The sequence below is a fragment of the Phacochoerus africanus genome, chromosome 11 (assembly GCF_016906955.1).
Source record: "Phacochoerus africanus isolate WHEZ1 chromosome 11, ROS_Pafr_v1, whole genome shotgun sequence".
Taxonomy (NCBI): Eukaryota; Metazoa; Chordata; class Mammalia; order Artiodactyla; family Suidae; genus Phacochoerus; species Phacochoerus africanus.
This window is the reverse complement of record NC_062554.1, coordinates 470,081-487,835: the sequence shown is the minus strand read 5'-3', so window position 1 is coordinate 487,835 and position 17,755 is coordinate 470,081. Positions and strand designations below refer to the sequence as shown.

Here is a 17,755-nt window from a genome sequence, read left to right as displayed (position 1 = left end):
GGCCCCGCGTCGCTCCCGCGCATTAGAGTTCAGTGCTTCACGGCCTCAACTCTCTGGAAGGTTTTAGCAGGACTGCAATTTGTGGTTCCAAATGGATAAACCAGGACCCACGTGGGACGCAACGGAAGCCAACGGGACGCCTGCGAGATCACGGTTTCAACACCAAATGTGCCCTAAGAAACCACATTCAAGAAACACCAACATTTGGGAGGAATGGGGGAGTGAGAAAAATGAAACCAAAAGGGACAAAATCTTGCAAAACCGCTTCTTCATCCGTTGCACTTCCGTAAGTAAACGTGCTCTGTGCAAATCTTTGTTCTCCAAGATGGAGCCGTGAAAAACGAGAAAAAGTCCATTTCTTCTGCAATAACTGGTATCACTCTGAATCGTGTTATTAACGCCAGCCAGGTGCCGAGAAAGTGGGTTTGTTCAGTAGCTGACTTTGGCTGCTCGCAACGGGCTTTTGCTTTGCCAGAAATAACGAGATCACTTCTCTAAATCCTTTTTAACGTGTTTACACAGCTTGAATAGTATTTCTTGCTCTATACATTAAGACACATTATGTGGAGCAGCAAATTTGCTTTCCAAGTCAAATGGAAGGAAACCAGGCAGGAATCATCTGGAATGAACGTGTGAGTTTAACAGGGGCTACAGGTGAGGCTGTATCACGAAGAAAAACCGAGAGAGAACTCTAACTCACAGCACAGGATTTTGAAAAGGTAACGTGCATCTTTGTTATCTGAAGTGAAATTATGTATTATTTTCTGATTTAATTCTGGAGTTTCTTTTTTAAATTTTTTTTTTGTTTTTTTTTTTGGTTTTTTGTCTTTTAGGGCCGCACCCATGGCATATGGAGGTTGCCAGGCTAGGGGTCAAATCAGGGCTACAGCTGCCAGCCTACACCATAGCCACAGCAATGCAGGATCCAAGCCTCGTCTTTGACCCACACCACAGCTCATGGTGATGCAGGATCTTTAACCCACTGAGAGAGGACAGGGATCAAACCTGTGTCCTTATGGACGCTAGTCGGGTTCATTAACCTCTGAGCCATGAGAGGAACTTCATTAAATTTTTTTATTATAGTTGATTTACAGTGTTCTGTCAGTTCCCACTGTACAGCAAAGTGACCCAGTCTCACTCTCACACACACACACACACACACATATTCTTTTTCTCACATTATCCTCCAGCATGTTCCACCACAAGTGATCGGATATAGTTCCCTGTGCAACACAGCAGGATCTCATTGCCTAATTCTGGAGTTTCTATCAAGATAAGTTACGTTGTTCTTATTCTCGGAAGTGGAACAGGGAGTTCCCTTCGTGGCTCAGTGGCCACGAACCCGGGTAGTATTCATGAGGACGTGGGTTCGATCCCTGGCCTTGCTCAGTGGGTTAAGGATCCAACGTTGCTGTGAGCTGTGGTGTAGGCCGTCAGCAGCAGCTCCTATTTGACCCCCAGCCTGGGAATTTCCATATGCTGCAGGGGTGACTCTGAAAAGAGAGAGGAAAAAAAAAAAGAAATGGAGCAGGAATAAACGACAGCACATCTCCTGAGAGCGTCTTCCCTTCTATCGACAGGGCACAAAAGGGGCTCATCTAGAAACAGAGGACACCGCCCAATCCCAGACAGCTTCCTAGTGTCCAAAGCAGCACTGCCCAGAGAGGGGCCCTTCCCGCGTGTGAGAAGGGTCTGCATCCCGCCTGCGCCCTGCCCAGCCTTCCCTCCCTCGAGCCCCTCCCACCACCACCCCAATTCCTCTCCCCAAACCCCCAAAAACCAGGCCCATAAGGAAGAGGCCGACTGAACCTGACAGCGATTATGGGTTGTCCATTTCCCAACATCTTGCTGGGTAAAAGTGTGTTAACTAAATCAACATCCTTAGCCACCAAACTTTGTTAGAAAATCCAGAACATTAAAGGAAATTCTGGAAAAGGACAATGATTCCTCATCTCAGCACCTAAGGCAATGCCGCGTGCCCTGCGGTTCACGCCGTTTCTGGCGAGAGCTCGGCAGGCGGGTCCTTCGAGGTGCCCTCATCAGCAGCTCAATGTCCCAAATAGACCTGCGAAGCCACCTCAGTGCTTTCACTTTCCCTCAGAGGCAAAATAAGTGAGGCAAAGGCTGCGGGTTGGATTCAGGACTTGGTCGAGAGCCCAGCGAGCCGGTCTCTGCCCATCTTGTCAGCCCCACCAGCGGGCACAGCACACTCACCTTGGCAAGACTTCTCATCTGTCAGTAACTTAAATCCCTTTCGGCAGCTGCAGTCAAAACTGCCCGCGGTGTTTCTGCAGACGTGATCGCAGCCTCCGTTGCGCGTGTGGCACTCGTCAACATCTGTAACAGACGAGCACTGGCACGTCGGACGCCATGCCTGCCTCGCTTGGCACAAGCCCCTGAGGTCCTACTGTGTGTGCCTCATCACCCTCTGAAACAAAAACACCCATAAAAGCATTAAAGGACGTCTGCTGATGTGTTTAGTGTCACGCACACTCTCTCGTCTGGCTTAGCCCATGTTGGGAGACAAAGGCCTGCTGCCCCGAGGAGCTCTGGCTGCACTGCCCTTCCCTGGACCAGCATGAGGCCACAGGTACGGAAAGAAGGGGAGCCTGTCATCGTCTCATCCCTGCACTAGGCTCTCAGATCAGATGGCTTCCTTTCCTACACCTTCCCTTCCTGTTGAACGATTAGAGTTACAAGAAACTAGAATATTTGTTTTGGCAAATTCCATAACAATAAAACAGCCTCAATGCTTTTAAATGATTTCTGATAATCTTATCTTTTCAACAGTTTCCTGTGGTAACCGGCTCTCTGCCTTTTTATCATGTTAAAGAACCAAGCCTTTGCACTCTTCCCTGCTAGCAGCTCAGAGGGTCTCTGTTCGAGGTACCAGTTAACGATACGGTTATTCGTTAAGCTCTCTGGATAACAATCTCGGCTGTTGTTTATATAATCATCCCTAGGCCGTTATTTACGATATTATGATGTTATCTCCCCCGTGAATGTTGAACAACTGCTTTGTTCTAATAAGGCCACTGCCTGAAATGGATCATTAGATGCTTGTAGAAGCTGACCTTCTCAACACTTAGTGTAATTAAGGTGGTTCTAATTCAGCTTACTCAATGATAACCTTCTCCTGGCCCAGGGGAGGAAAGCTGCCTTTTGATCAGTATGACTCCTAAGCAAATCTGGAGCCGCTCAGGAGGAAGGGGGGACAGAGCCGCCTTCGCCCGACACGCAAGCGCGAGCGGCGTGCGGCGCGCGGCTACCTCTACCGGTCTTCCCGCCCGGCTGGAGCGTGAAGCTGACGGGACAACTGCAGCGAACACCGGTCGCCGTGTCCTTACAGGTGCGATCGCAGCCTCCATTGCCAACAGCACACGTCTCTGCAGGAGGACAGAAAGCACAGTCGGCTCCCTACAGACGAAGGGGTCAGTGCGGGGGGGATGCCTGACCCAAGTCCCAGAAGGTCGGGCAGCATGTGGGGCCCTCGCAGCCACCCCAGGCCCCTGCCACCGCAGGGGAGCTACAGGGAGAGCACCACCCAAATAGGTGACAGCTCCTGGGGAAGCTTGGCATGGCGACAGAGGGGTGAAGATGCCTCTGCCACCCTGCTCAGCTTCTTTTATGCCATATTTGAAGCCACGAAAGCATCCTGTCGATCTATAGCCAGTCACCTGCTACCCTGGCAGCCTAGAGGTGGATGCAGAACAAAGGGGGTGTCCCTTCTTCCACCCTGCCCCGCCTCTATCCACAGCGCGTGGGGGAAAAGGCAAGAGGGGGTACACACTGCCCACCCCACCCAAGCCCTGCAGCAGACCCGCGACTTCCTCCTTGCAATTGCCAAGTACCTCGGCCTGGAAGTTTAGCTCCCCTGTCAGAGCCCTGTCACAGCTACACGAAAGATCCACCGCGCCTGCAGAGATGAGGCACAGCAAGCTAACGGCCCAGTTCTGCAAATCACAGAATAATTCCAGCAGCACACAGACGCTATTCGAGATGCATTCAGCTGTTAGCATCTAGACATCCAGAAGCTAGTTTTACTTCCATAGCTGCCTCTTTGCAAAGCCTTGGGCGACAAACTCAGTTCTGATTCAATATGACAGACAACAGATAGGACATGTAGACTCACTTCTATTCCCCCAAACCTCTCTAAAAATGAGTGTAAGTAAACCTCTTTTTTCTTTTTAGGGCCACACCTGTGTATAGCAGTTCCCAGGCTAGGGGTCTAATCAGAGCTGCAGCTTCCGGCCTACACCTCAGCCACGGCAACGCAGGATCTGAGCCACGTTTGCGACCTACACCGCAGCTCAAGGCAACACCGGATCCTTAACCCACTGAGCGAGGCCAGAGATTGAACCCACAACCTCATGGATACTATTCAAGTTCTCAGCAACAGGAACTGCAATAAGTCTTTTAAATTATCCATCTTTAAGGACAAAGAAAATAGAGAACAATAGACAAAAGACGTCAAATCTTCTGGAAGTGGCACGTCAATGGAGAAATACAGCAGAAAGTTAAACCTTAGCAGTTCAACTCGGCACAGGGTTACCAACATGCAGTAAGCACACCGGAGCCGCAGAATCCCAGGCAGACACCAAAGTTACCCCAGAGGCAGAGGTGAGGATGGAGTCGAAAACAGGACGCTTGCTTGAGAGTCTGTGTAACAACTAGGCCCCCAGGTCCCCATCTTCATCCCAAGGCCCACAGCCCATCCCTGCCTGGGCTGCTGTGGATACATTTACCCTCTGGAAGAGTTAGACTCAAGGGCACCAGCAACAGCAGAGGAGGGCAGGAGCTGCCAGGTGAAGAGAGCATCTCAAACCTCCCCCCACCCCCCTCCCCAGCTCCCAGGACCCCGCAGGAGAGTGAAGGGCTCTTCCCGGGCTGAACTGGCCGCCCAAGGGCAAGGACCTATGGCCACTGGCATCTGGCATTCTAAGCCGCTGCCTAGTCCCCAGAGCAGAAAGCCCACCCGCTGGCAGAGCATCGAACTGGCTTTCCGTATTTCACTACCCAACAGGCAAAGGCAGCCATGAACTGTCAGCCATTTCAGGAAAGCCTCTGGTGTGAAATAAATACATCAAATCAAAGCAACAGGAGGAAAGGAGCCTGGAGGAATCAGAGATACCACAGGGGACAACAGGCAAGTTGGCAAATCTCATCCTTAACTTCCTCAGGGAGGTAAGAGAAGCATCAGTGAACTAGGAACCTGCTCAACAAGAGACCAAAGTAAAATCCATGAAAAATTAAAATATGAAAGGATAAAATTTTAAAAGAACCCTACGGGAGGATTAGAAGAAAAAAAAAAAAAAGAAAGACCTCCGAGGAAGTAAAACAAAAATATCAAGAAAAGAGAAGAAAATGTAAGGAGGATTCAGGAGTTCCAACAGCCACTAATAGGAATTCCGGATAAAGAGCAGAGGAAAGAGAGGAAAACTATCAAAAGAAAACCGCACAGAAATTTCTCGGGGACGCAAACGTCCCTGCTGAAAAGGCCTCCTGAGTGCTCAGTGCGACAGACCCCACAGGGGGACAGTGCTGTGACATTTCAGATCACCAGGGACAACAAGACGACCCCAACACCCCCCGTGCGCGCTTTCCCGGCTCCATGTGAAGGATCCAGAATAAACACGCCGCAGCCCTCTCGCAACGAGCCTGGGTGCTCCACACGACAGAGCACTTTTGAAAACTCGATGGAACACTCTTCCCAGCTCCGAAGTCTCTGCTGAGCCCAATTCTCAGGCGAGGGTGCGGCCGACTCTAACAGCACTTGCAGGTGGGCAAGATTTCACAACCTCGCTTGATGTCTACCCACGCAGCCCCCGAGGGCAGACAGAGGCTCTCCGCCCAAACCAGGAAGGTGGGGAAGGGACTTCCCAGGATGTGAGGGAGGCGGGGCCAGGGTGACGAGGACAGACGCCCGGAGGAGACTCGTCCAAGAAGAAGTGGAATTGATACGTTCCCCGCTACACAGGCACACACTGCCGAAGGTTTGAGAACTGTCAGAAGGTGGCAAAAGAACTGGCTAGAGGTCCCTAGAAAACTAAGGAAAAACAGGGTGAGTCATACTTGGATATTCACCGTATGTAAGCTCATATGCGGACTTAAATCGTGATAAAACTACACTGTGTGCACTGGGGAAGGGGGCCGGGCGGGAGCTACAACTCAGTCCTCACGGCAGGAAGTCAAACGCCAGCATCAAAAACTGACACCTCAAGAAATAACCACAGACGCTTCTCTTTTCCGAAATGCAGGGGGCGGTTCCAGTCATGGCCCAACAGAAACGAATCCAACCAGGACCCGTGAGGGTGCAGGTTTGACCCCTGGCCTCGCTCAGTGGGTGAAGGATCCGGTGTTGCCATGAGCTGTGGTGGAGGCCACAGACCCGGCTCGGATCCCGTGTCTCTGTGGCCGTGGTGTAGGCCGGCAGCTGTAGCTCCGATTCGACCCCTAGCCGGGGGACTTCCACGTGCCTTGGGGGCGGCCCTCAACAAACCAAACAAAACGAAACAAAAAAAGCAAAGAAGCCTAGATGTGGGGAGTCGGGAAAAGGAAAAACTACTCAGAGAACTGAAAACTGTCACCTCTGGCAAGTGGGAAGTGAGGAGGCAAGGAAATGATGTATTTCATTACAAGCTTAACGGTACTAATTAAGCTTTTAAGGATTTTATATTATTCATACGTACTCTTTTAAGGCGATTAAAAACTAACTTTAATAGGACAGAAAAGAGCTCGGAAACCTCACCTGCCTGGTAACCAGTGGCTTAGTTCCCTACCTGTTAGGTCTCTAAGCTGTCCGAGGATCAGTCTTGCTTAGGTCAAGCCAAGCTTTCTCCAGAATAACAACGTCAAAGGACCCACCCCACTCCCACCTCCTCAGCCACCACCAGCTCGGCTGGCAGCCCTTCCTCTGCCCCTGGCCAAGACCGCTCGCCCGCACTCATCTCTCCTGCCAGCAACACGGGCTGAGGCCGAAGCAGAAGGCTCAGTGCGCAGAGACCCAGCCCAATCTCCACGCTCAGCGGAGGCCACCCCCAGGGCCCCTCTCGTCACGGTTCCTCAGAAGGGGGGTCTCATGCCCCGACCACCCTCCAAGCCCCAGGCCTGGCACTGCGGGCACTTCTGCGCGTCACTGGCGCAGCTGAGCTCCCTGAGGACCCAGAGCCGGCGACTGTGTCACAGCCGTCTTGGAGGAGGACCAGGACACGGAGGCTCGGGGCCGGGGGCCCAGGTCTCGCCGCCCCTCGGGGCCGTGCTAGGATGCCACCTGGGTTATTCCAAGTACGGTCCCCGGCCAGCGCTCTTCCTGCAAGACCAGGGGTCCTGGATGGAGACTAAGGAGCAGCGCATGGAGAACAGACCCCCCCAGGCTGGACAAGCGCTGCTGAGTCCGGTCCGGCTGGTCTGGGGGCACGTGGGCCCCACTTCAGGCCTGAGGCCGGCAGTCGGGGAGAGAGAGGGACACGTGACGGCTGGGAGAGGGGGTGACGGGCCTACCCATGAGCAGCCGCCGCTTCACCCGTTTATCCCTGTCCGCCACGGATGTGGCGCTGCCCTCTGTCACCTCCAGGGCAGTGTCCTGTCGCTCTGCAAGAGACGCAAAGAGCACAGATCTCAGACTGAACACGCCAGACTGGAGGGCCATGTCTGTGGAAATCCAGCCGCAAGAACAGCAGGAGGTGTGTGACCTCACTGGACGGAGCGGGTGGTCTCAGGCCCTGTGGGAAGCACGGCGTGTTACACGCCCACGGAGCCTTAGGAAACGCTGAACATGGAAAAGACGTTTTTATTGTATGGTACTGACCAGAGACACCGGGGAATGCAAGCTTCAGATGCGCTCCAGAGCCCTTGGTCTACAGGACGAAACATCTGGGGTCAGGGAACCTCTACACTGGAGCCGGCAGAGGCCAGGCCACAGAGGGCGAGGCAGCCACCCCGCCGGAACCAGGACACTGTGGCTCCTGCTGACAGTCAGGCCCCTGTCATCACCAACAGCAGGCCTGAGCTGCGCTGCCCTGGCCTCCTGGAAGGTGCCGTTCCAGCTTCCAGAACACCAGCTTCAGCAGCAGCTGGTCCGGAGGAGGAGGAAGGGCTTTTCGGGGTCTCACAGGGGAGACCCCATCCCGGCCTGGACTTGTCCCACTGCCACGTGCGAAGCCGCAGGGGACCTGTCTGAGGGCGAAGGCGCTGGAAACTCCCTGCATCTGATCCTAAACACTAGAACAGCTGGTGTTGGGGCTGGGTTAGGGTGAGCAGGCGGGGCAGACCCCACCCGGGGGGAGGGTCCCCGCTCACCGGGGCAGCTCCTCCCATCCACGTGCAGCTCGTACTGAGGGTGGCAGCTACACTCCGGGCCTGCAGCCGTGTCCTCACAGGAGTGCTGGCATCCGCCGTTTCCATGGTCACAGGTCACTAAGAGGAAAACAAATCAGCACATAAAGCCCTGAGATTTCCGCTCCCCGGGCTGCGTCTGCGGCAAAAGAACTCCGCTTTTATTCAGGAAGTATCTGAGCACCTCGCACGTGCCTGGCGCTGTGCAGAAAAGAAAAACCTTGACCCAGCCCATGTCCCTGTCCATGGAAACAGGGGGTCACAGTGCGACTTGTGCAAATGCTGAGTGACAGGTCTGGGCGACATTATACAGGAAGATAGGGAGGTGAGGCTGGGGGAGAGTTTCACTCTTTAAAGGGAATTAGGAGTCCCTGCTGTGGCTCAGCAGTTAATGAACCTGACTGGCATCTATGAGGATGAGGGTTCGGTCCCCGGCCTCACTCAGAGGGTTAAGGATCTGGCACTGCTGCGGCTGTGGTGCAGGCTGGTAGCGGTAGCTCCAATTCGACCCCTAGCCTGGGAATTCCATATGCAGTGGCTGTGACCCTAAAAAGACGAAAAAAAAGAAAAAAGGAAATTAGATCAAAAGATGCTAAACGACTGCTTTGCTCCCTCAGAAGTGCTGGGACTTTTGGAAATGCCGTGGCCCTTTGTGAGCAGCACAGACACAAATACTCCACGTGCTGTGTGTGCCGGGGCTTCTCATCAGATTCCATCTGGATTCGTGAGAAGGGAGGGTAGGCAGAGGAGGGACGACTCTGCACACAGTCAAGGCAACGTGAACCAGTAAGTACAACGACTGTGCACAAACACACCGACAACAGGCCGAAAAAAGAAAAGAAAGGAAAGCTACAAAACTACCTGTTCCTCGGTCTGAAAGGGGGTCGCCCCTGGCAGAGGGAATGGAGAGGCAAAGGCCATGTGTCCTTTGCACTCCGGCCCGCAGTCGTATTTGACTTTCTCATGAAGAAACTGAGAGCATATCTGCGCTGAGAGGAAGAGGCAGAAGCTGCGCACACACACCGACGACTCGGCAGGAATGTGAGACGGTAAAACAACCGATCCCGCCGTAAAATTCTGGATGTTTCTGCGTTCTTTCCTCAAGTTTTATAATTGATTATGATACTATTTGAGCGGTAATATTTTTTAAAAATTTTTTAATTTTTAAAAATAAGCTTTTAGGATCTCTACTGTGGTGCAGTGAGTTAATGACCCAGCTTGTCTCTATGGAGGCACTGCTTTTGTTTGGGGGTTGTTGTTTTTTTGTCCTTTTAGGGCCCTTTTAGGGCCCTGTCCTTTAGGGCCATTCCCAGGTTAGGGGTTGAACAGAAGCTGCAGCTGCCGGCTTACACAAACAGCCATAGCAACGCGGGGTCCGAGCCACGTCTATGACCTGCACTACAGCTCACAGTACCCCTGGATCCTTAACCCACTGAACGAGGCCAGGGATCGAATCCATGTCCTCATTGGCACTAGTCGGGTTCATTACCGCTGAGCCACGATGGGAACTCCCGAGGCACTGGTTGGATCCCCAGCCTAGCGCAGTGGGTTAAAGATCTGGCTTTGCTACAGCTGTGGCATAGGTCACAGCTCTAGCTCAGATTTGACCCCTGGCCTGGGAATTTCCATATGTCACGGACTCGGTGGAAAAAGAAAAAAAGCTTTCAGATATTCCAGCAGCTCCTAAAAAGCTGTGAAATGCTGAGCTTCTCATTCCATAGGTAAGAATCCTGTAGGACATGAGATAGCTGGAGGAGTTCCCACTGTGGCTCAGTGGGAACGAACCCGACTTGCATCCCTGGGGATGCTGGTTCAATCCCTGGGCTCACTCAGTGGGTTAAGGATCTGGTGTTTCGTGAACTGTGGTATAGGTTGCAGACAAGGCTCAGATCTGGTGTTGCTGTGGCTGTGGCCTAGGCCAGCAGCTGCACCTCTGATGCAACCCCTGGCCTGGAAACTTCCATATACCACAGGTGTGGTCCTAAAAAAGCAAAAAAGAATCTGACTGCAGCCGTTCAGGTGGCTGCAGAAGCTCAGGCTCGATCCCCAGCCCAGCACAGTGGGGTAAAGGATCCAGCATTGCTGCAGCTGCATTGCTGCAGCTGCAGAGTGGGTCGTAGCTGCGGCTCAGATTTAAAAAAAAAAAAAAAAAAGCTGGCAGCAGCCCCACTTCGGGGCCCGAGGAGGCTGTCAGACCCTGTCGTTCGTGATGCAGCCTCGGCCCAGTTCGTGAGGTGGAGGCTTCGCTCTGCTCTGGGACAGAGACACGGAGGGAAGGTTCCCACTCGCGGATCTGCCTCCTCATTTCAAACACGAGGTGGCCTCACTGAAAGGACCTCCCCAGCAAACCGCAGGCGTCGTCCAGAACATCCGTGGCTTTGGGCAGAGCAATCAGGGAAACGGTGAGTGTTCCCTCTGCCTGAGCAGTGGCTTAGGGACACCCTTCATGGCCGGTCATTCCCTATCATCCGTGGGGCTGTTACCGTGTTCCCTCCTCTCGTGGGAGCTGCATCTGGACTGTGTGGGCCACTCAGGGCTCGTCCATTAACCGCGTGTGCGCTCAGCACAGCCTGTGCCGGGTACCCGGGGAGCCCGGGAGGCAAAACAAGACCAGACCCCTGACCCAGAGGGGCTCAGGGCGGGGAGACAGACACTAAACACCAAATTCCACCCAGAGGGCCCCAGGCTACAGCTAAGGAATAAACAGCGTGGGAACCAAAATGCAAACTGGTGCCTTGTCCAAGGCCACCGGCCCCGGCCCCCGCGTCATCTCGCCTGGGGACAATGAGCACACCTTCCAGTGAGGCATCCGCATCTGATCCTACACTTGCCACGGACCCCCTGTGTGACCTGATAGCTTTACCTTTTTCTCAGCTAAAAGTGAGAGTAAGAATACTTAGCTTATCGGGCGGCGACTGTAAGAATTAAACAGATTATGGCACCTCTCTGCACAAAGCCTTTGCACACAAAAAAGGCTCCCCTCAGAGGAGCTATTATCTTGATCATCATTCGAGGTTAGACAGGATATTAAAGATTGTATGACGATTCACCAAGCTAAAAGGAGGAGGGCTTGGAAAAGCCTGGAAGGCATGAAAGAATAGGGGTTGTTCTCCCAAAGCAGGGAGTCTGGTGTTTGGAGAAAGGCTTGTTCAAGAAGCAGGAACCAGAGAACTCTGTCTAGATACTCATACTGCAACAGAACAAAGGGTGGGTGGGGGGAATGTATACATGTAAGGATAACTTGATCCCCTTGTTGTACAGTGGGAAAAAAATTTTTTTTTAATTTTAAGTAAAAAAAAAAAATTATTTTTATACCAAAAAAAAAAAAAAAAAGAAGCAGGAACCAGGTAGCGAAGAGTGATTCTTCGGCAACAGAAAGACCAGACCCCAACAGTCCTACCCCTTCCTCCTGAGTTACTTCCTCCAGCCAGGTTCCTTAAAGGAACATTGTTCCCCCCCCCTCCCAGGAAGTCTACCTCTGTGTAGAGAGCCCGGCATGGGCGGACGGCAGCGTCTCAGGCTGTCCCCCCACGTCTCAGAGGCCAGGCTGTAGGGACAGCTTCCTGGCGTTCCCCGCTCCGTGTGCCCCCCTGGTACTTACACACGCAGTCTCTCTGCTTCTCAGCCAGCTCAAAGCCAGGCCTGCACTCACAGGTGACGCTGCCCCTGGGGGCCTCCTTGCAGATGTGACTACAGCCGTGATTCTTTTTTTTTTTTTTTTTGCCTTTTTGCTATTTCTTGGGCCACTCCCGCGGCATATGGAGGTTCCCAGGCTAGGGGTCGAATCGGAGCTGTAACCACCGGCCTACGCCAGAGCCACAGCAACGCGGGATCCGAGCCGTGTCTGCAACCTACACCACAGCTCACGGCAACGCCGGATCGCTAGCCCACTGAGCAAGGGCAGGGATCAAACCCGCGACCTCGTGGTTCCTAGTTGGATTCGTTAACCACTGCGCCACGACGGGAACTCCCAGCCGTGATTCTTGTTCACGCAGCTCAGACCCTCTGCAAAACCACAGCACGCAACTGGTGAAGAGGTTGTGCCAGCATCCTGAGCCCCAGCAGTGCCACGAGGACAGGACCCGGACCTGCTTGGCTGGATGGCCATCAGCCTCGTATGTTAAAAGAACATATCATTCAAAGCAAACCAATCAATTAATAGAGATATGAAAAATTTCTCATGTCACCCAAGAGACAGGATGTTTTAATTGCCCCCAAAGAGGTGGCAGCCGTCCCAAGATACTGAAAAGAAAGTGCCCACCAGGAGCTCGCTGCTGGTGCAGAATCAGAGCCTGTGGACCTCAGACGCTTAGCTCTGCCATGTTGTCACCTGTGCAGATCAAGAATGTGAAGCGAGGCGTTCCCATTGTGGCTCAGCGGAAACAAACCCAGCTAGCACCCATGAGGACACAAGTTTGATCCCTGGCCTCGCTCAGTGGGTTAAGGATCTGGCGTTGCCATGAACTGTGGTGTAGGTCACAAATGAGACTCAGATCCTGCGTGGCTGTGGCTGTGGTGTAGACCGGCAGCTGTAGCTCTGATTTGACCCCTAGCCTGGGAACTTCCATATGCCAGAGGTGTGGACCTAAAAAGGCAAAAAAAAGAACATGAAGTGAAAAGGAGAATGTCTCTACAGAAATCTGCAGATAGGCTGGTGAACATTCCCAAATTGTTCAAGCCGACTGAAGATACTTTCGAGAAAACCTCAACCCCCCTCTCTGGCCTCATCGAAACCGCACTTTGGAGGTGACAGTGACCGCTGTCGCTGGGCGTCAGCACACGGCCACCTGCCCGGGGCCTCTCCACGTGGCCTCCTCCAGCTGGTCCCTGGGCCCCCCTGCAGCAGGCTCGGAGCACAGCCGCAGGGGGAACACAGGGGCCTCAGGCCTGAGGTTTCCTTCAGCTGCTACGAAATCCTCTTCCGGTCAGACTGTCATTTCACCAGGCCCGAAGTGTGGTGACTGCGGTGGGAAGCGGTCATTTTCCCGAGTGGCTTCGCCTGCGTCTCAGCGGTGGGGTCAGAGCAGAGCAGACATCTGCGTGCTCTGCCAGCACCCTGCCTCTCCTGCACCCCAACCCTTTCGGACTCCGCCGCCCCCAGCAGGCTGAAGGAGCGCTCGTCACACCCAAGAGGATGCTCAGAACCTCTGCTTGGTTCACACGACGCGTCCCTGCGGTGGCCCTGCACCTCAAGCACGCCCTTCAGAGGAGGGACTCGTCCTCCGCTAGCAGCACGAGGCCCGGTACTGCAAGTTTTAACAGGAGGACGGAAGGTTTTCACTCACTTCGCTGGTTTTCAATGCTGTGCTGTCTGTGCCCCTAAAACCTTTGCCAGTTGGTTCTAGCGAAGCCAAGAGTCATTCCTCGCCCATCCTCGCCAGGGGCCGCGGAGCTGCAATTAACGGGCATGACTGTTTGAACACACAGACGTCATGCCTACTCCGAAAGCCAGAGCAACAGTCAATACATCCCATATGCTCTTAAAACCGTCTTGGTTTTTATCGGACAGTCACGAGCTGTGACTCCAGCTCAGTCTGCTGGACGCTGCCAGGATTCATTCACCTGAGCCAAGGGCTGCAGTCAATTAGCGCAGAAAGAAGCTGGCAAAGGGAGCCGGTGGCAAGCGCCCTCTTTGCTCTGGCTGGTGATTTCTGAAGACGTTATTTGCTCCAGGTCCCAAGACAGCACAGGAACAGAGAGCTGCCTCTAGAGGCAGTGTCCTGGCCTCCTAAGAGGGCCCAGCAAGCACCACATTTGTCCGCAGATCAGAAGAGCATCTGCAGTAACGGGCTCCAGGGGCACCCAGAGGAAAGCGTCACAGCGCCAAGAAAAGGCAGAAGAGCCCTGCAAAGCGCCCTCCCAAGCCGCTCAGCTGCTGCTCCCTCGGCCTTCGTTTTCACTCCGTTTGCAGGTCTGCTAAGACACCTGCCAAGGGACCTCAACTGCACACAGCAATGTGTTCACACCAGAAAGATTCTGTACGAACTGACCGTGTGCCAGACACCATGGGCTACACGGAGAAGCTGCCCCTGATGGCACCTCACGTTAAGCAAGACCCAATGGGAGCAGGAGGCAGCGGCGGTTTAGACGGCTCTGGACATGCTAAGGCCTTTTCCAGAGGTGACCGCGACGCTTTCCAGAGTACCCTGACTCAGAACAAGGCCACCGCAGGGGTGGGGGCGGATCTGGGCCAAACGGGGAGGCCCGGCTGTGGTCCCGGCTCCTCAGAAACGGCCCCGAACTGTCACGTTAGGGCTGTTGGCTGCCCAGGAGAGAAACAGCTCAGAAACGTGAGCATGACCCCATCCTGGCGGTCCCGGGGCTCAGGGCCTCACTGCAGAACATTTCTGGAAGCCAAAAAAAAACACGGCCTGCACGAGGGCGAGGGGAGGGGGCCGCTCTGAAAAGGCGGCAGCGCAAGCGAGTGAAAAGGCGGCCAAACCAACGAGGATGCTCAGGGTGAGAGCCGAGCTCCCAGGCACAGGGACCGAGGCCGGGGCCGCGGGGCTCTCTCCAGCCTCTGCCCCAACCCCCGGGGACACACCCGGGCGCCTCCTCAGAGCTCTGGGGCTGTGCTTTGAGAAAAACAAAGACGGCAGCTTGAGTTCTTCTCAGAATCAGCTATTGTGACGCCGTATATTAGAGAACGTTTGGTAAATTATGACTAAAAGCCACAACAGCAACGCTAGAAAATGCCAGCTTGCAGTGGTCACGTGCTTTCAACCATTTTCAGGGTATCGACCGTGGGTTTGAAAGCCTATTTTAACACAGTTTCTAAGGGTTTCACGTGCACAGCAAGGAGGACAGCCTAAAGGAAGCTGTTTGCAGAGGGCTCTGTTTGAAGAGGTAAAACCCTCGGCTGCGGGGGGCCGAGGAGCCGCCTCCAACCTCGCCGTGACCTTGCCGAGCACTCGGGCTGAAACAGCAGAAAATCACAGGGCGCTTCCAGACACTCAAACTCTTGGCTTTTGCTTTTAGCTCCAGACAAATACGCTCATTCTAAATACCCTTCAGGGGTTCTAAGAATGTCTGAACTGCAGCAAATTTAAAAAACACAGATTGTGGAAAGGAACGGACGGCTCCTGTACTTACTTCTGCTGTGAGGGGCCTGTGTCGGTAGCCAGTCTGGGGGTTTGCGGGACAGGAGCGGACCGAGCGAGGGTGAGAGAGGCCCGGAATCGCCGTGAGGGCGTCGGGAGCAGTGGGCCACATCCTGGGGGGGGGCACACACCAGTTGGACCTACTGGGCCCACGTCCCTCCTGCCACCAGAAGAGAAAGCCACCTGACCTCCCAGGAAGTGGCTTTGAGCAACCACAAGGGAGAGGCCCTAAGATGGGGTCATTCGTGCTGCTGGCTTCTTAGGTCAGCCTCTGACCAGACGCAGAGCTCACAGAAGAATCCAGAGAAGCTGGCGGGAAAGTGACGGCGAAACCTAAGTGCCACTCACTCAAGGGCCACCCCTGCACGAGCTCGGCAGCCGGCCTGACTGGAGGCAGGTCCGTGCCCACGCAGCTCACCCGGGGACCGTGGGCAGGCCGGGGGACTCCCCACTTTTCTGGCCGCCCTCGGTACCCACACAGGCTTTCTGGTGAGGCCACATCATTCTCCGCAAATGGGGCGAAAACCATCTCCCACAAAGAAGCCCTTGAAAAGTCACTAGAACCACGATTAAAACAGTAACGCTACACATCTGTACCACGTGGTAGGAGACCTTAAAACGCACCTCGTTTGTGAGTTACGAGAATGCGCACGCATCACAGGCCAAAAGGAGTTAACAGGCTAGTATCTGGGGCACGTCCCTTAAAAACAGGCACAGGAAATCTCAGGGGACACGCAGTCATCAAAATGTGGGTCTGTGGCTGAAGACGGAGCAGAGGAGAACGAAAAGCCCATCGCCGACTGAGAAGTGGCTGACTGGCCTCGGGCGTTTAACGCCGCTCCCTCCCGAGACGCCCCTGAACCGGCAGAGGCGTGAGTACACGCTCCAAGCAGAGCCATCGGAAGCCGTCAGAGGAGGAAACCACAGCCAGAGAACCCCCCCGATCTGGGGAGGGGGGCCGCCTCCCCGCTGGAACCCCGAGGCTCAGATTCAAAAACGCAGAACACGGGGGCCAGGTCCAGCCGGGGCTGCAAACAGGCCTCGCCGAGGCCGGGAGGGAGGCTCCCGCCCGTCCCCGCCACCCAGGCTCCGCGGGCTCACACTCGAGGCCGCGGTCTCTCCTGAGCCCCGGGTCGTGTCGGAAATGCAGTCCATTCAGCGATCGGTGCCAGAGAACGTGCGAGTCTGCAGAGCCAGGAGGGGCAGGTGAAGCCGAACGCCCCGCCCGCTCGTCCCGGCCTGGGCTTCCCGCCCGCGTGTTCCTCCCCAGAGTCACGGGGGGCCGGGGGATTCTCAGGGGTGCCCCCCACCCCGGCAGAGCAGAGGTACCTTCTGAGCGGTGAATGCACGTGTGCTGATTGTCACTCAGCAAAGAGCCCTCCTTGCAGCGACACTCGTAGCTTCCCATGAGGTTCACGCAGGTGTGCTGGCAGCCGCCGCGCTCCCGCAGGCACTCGTCCGCATCTGGAGGGGAGAAGGCTTAGCCTCCGCCCCCACACACCGCCCCGCCTGGAGCCACGGGACTCCTGCTAAGCAGGGACCAGGTCCCTCTTCAGGTCCCCAGCACCGGGGAGCCCAGGGGAGCAGCCCTTGTGGGTCTGGGGGTCCCTTGGATGGGCCCGCCCCATGGACGCAGATAATCGTTCCGTAGTTACTGAGCATTCCTTTGCCAGGCTCGCTGCCAGAGGAGACAGAAGACCCCTGCCCTCCAGGAGCATGCCCTGGGGCAGAGGGAGGGACACAACCGTCCAAGGAGCGTGAGAGAAGGGATGGGAGCATCCCTGATCCGCGGGCATCGGGATGGGAGCTGGCGAAGGATGCACCCCGCAGGTGTCCCCAGGCACAAATCAGGGCCGGCAGGCGGGCAGGAGAGGGCGGGAGGTGGGAGCAGAGCGAAGGTGGCGACATGAAGACGCGGGACAACAGGGGCCACTCAGGCCCGCGAAGCAAGTCTGTGCGGTGGAGCGACAGGAGACAGAGCTGGGACGGTGGACGGGTCACGCCTCGGAGGACCCTGACTCCCAGGAAAGGGTTCCTGCTTCATCTGAGAGGCAGCTGGGAAGCCCTGGAGCAGGGCGGACACGGTGGGCGCCCGGTGCTGGGAGAGGACACCTGTGCCCGAAAAGGCCACGGCCGGCGCCAGCGGGGAGCAGGCCGGGGCCTGGCAGGGGAGACGCCTGGGACGGAAGAGACAGACGGGGCTGGGACGGGGAGCCACGTGGACACGGCGGGAGTGGCCGAGAAACAGGGGAGACCAGGGCTGGGCAGAGAACTGGGGGCGGAGACGTGGCTGGTCCCCAGCACGGCAGGGAGGTGACGCG

At 55.2% G+C, this 17,755-nt stretch overlaps 1 protein-coding gene across 6 annotated transcripts in view; it reads right to left on the bottom strand.

The window, feature by feature from the left end:
* The window catches only part of LOC125110655 (signal peptide, CUB and EGF-like domain-containing protein 2), a 51,349-nt gene extending 33,832 nt beyond the window's left edge, over positions 1-17,517 (bottom strand). For 4 of the 6 annotated variants that reach the window (XM_047752051.1, XM_047752052.1, XM_047752053.1 and 1 more), the window contains exons 1-5: positions 16,764-16,945; positions 8,299-8,415; positions 7,501-7,590; positions 3,270-3,386; positions 2,215-2,337 (exon numbers count right to left, since the gene is read on the bottom strand). In XM_047752051.1, coding sequence (XP_047608007.1) covers positions 2,215-2,337; positions 3,270-3,386; positions 7,501-7,590; positions 8,299-8,415; positions 16,764-16,842 — 526 coding nt within the window. In that variant the 5' untranslated portion in view covers positions 16,843-16,945. Of the gene's footprint in view, positions 1-2,214; positions 2,338-3,269; positions 3,387-7,500; positions 7,591-8,298; positions 8,416-16,763 lie in introns of all 6 variants that reach the window. The other 2 variants (XM_047752056.1, XM_047752055.1) reach the window with 2 other exon arrangements.
* Positions 17,518-17,755: the final 238 nt, after the last annotated feature.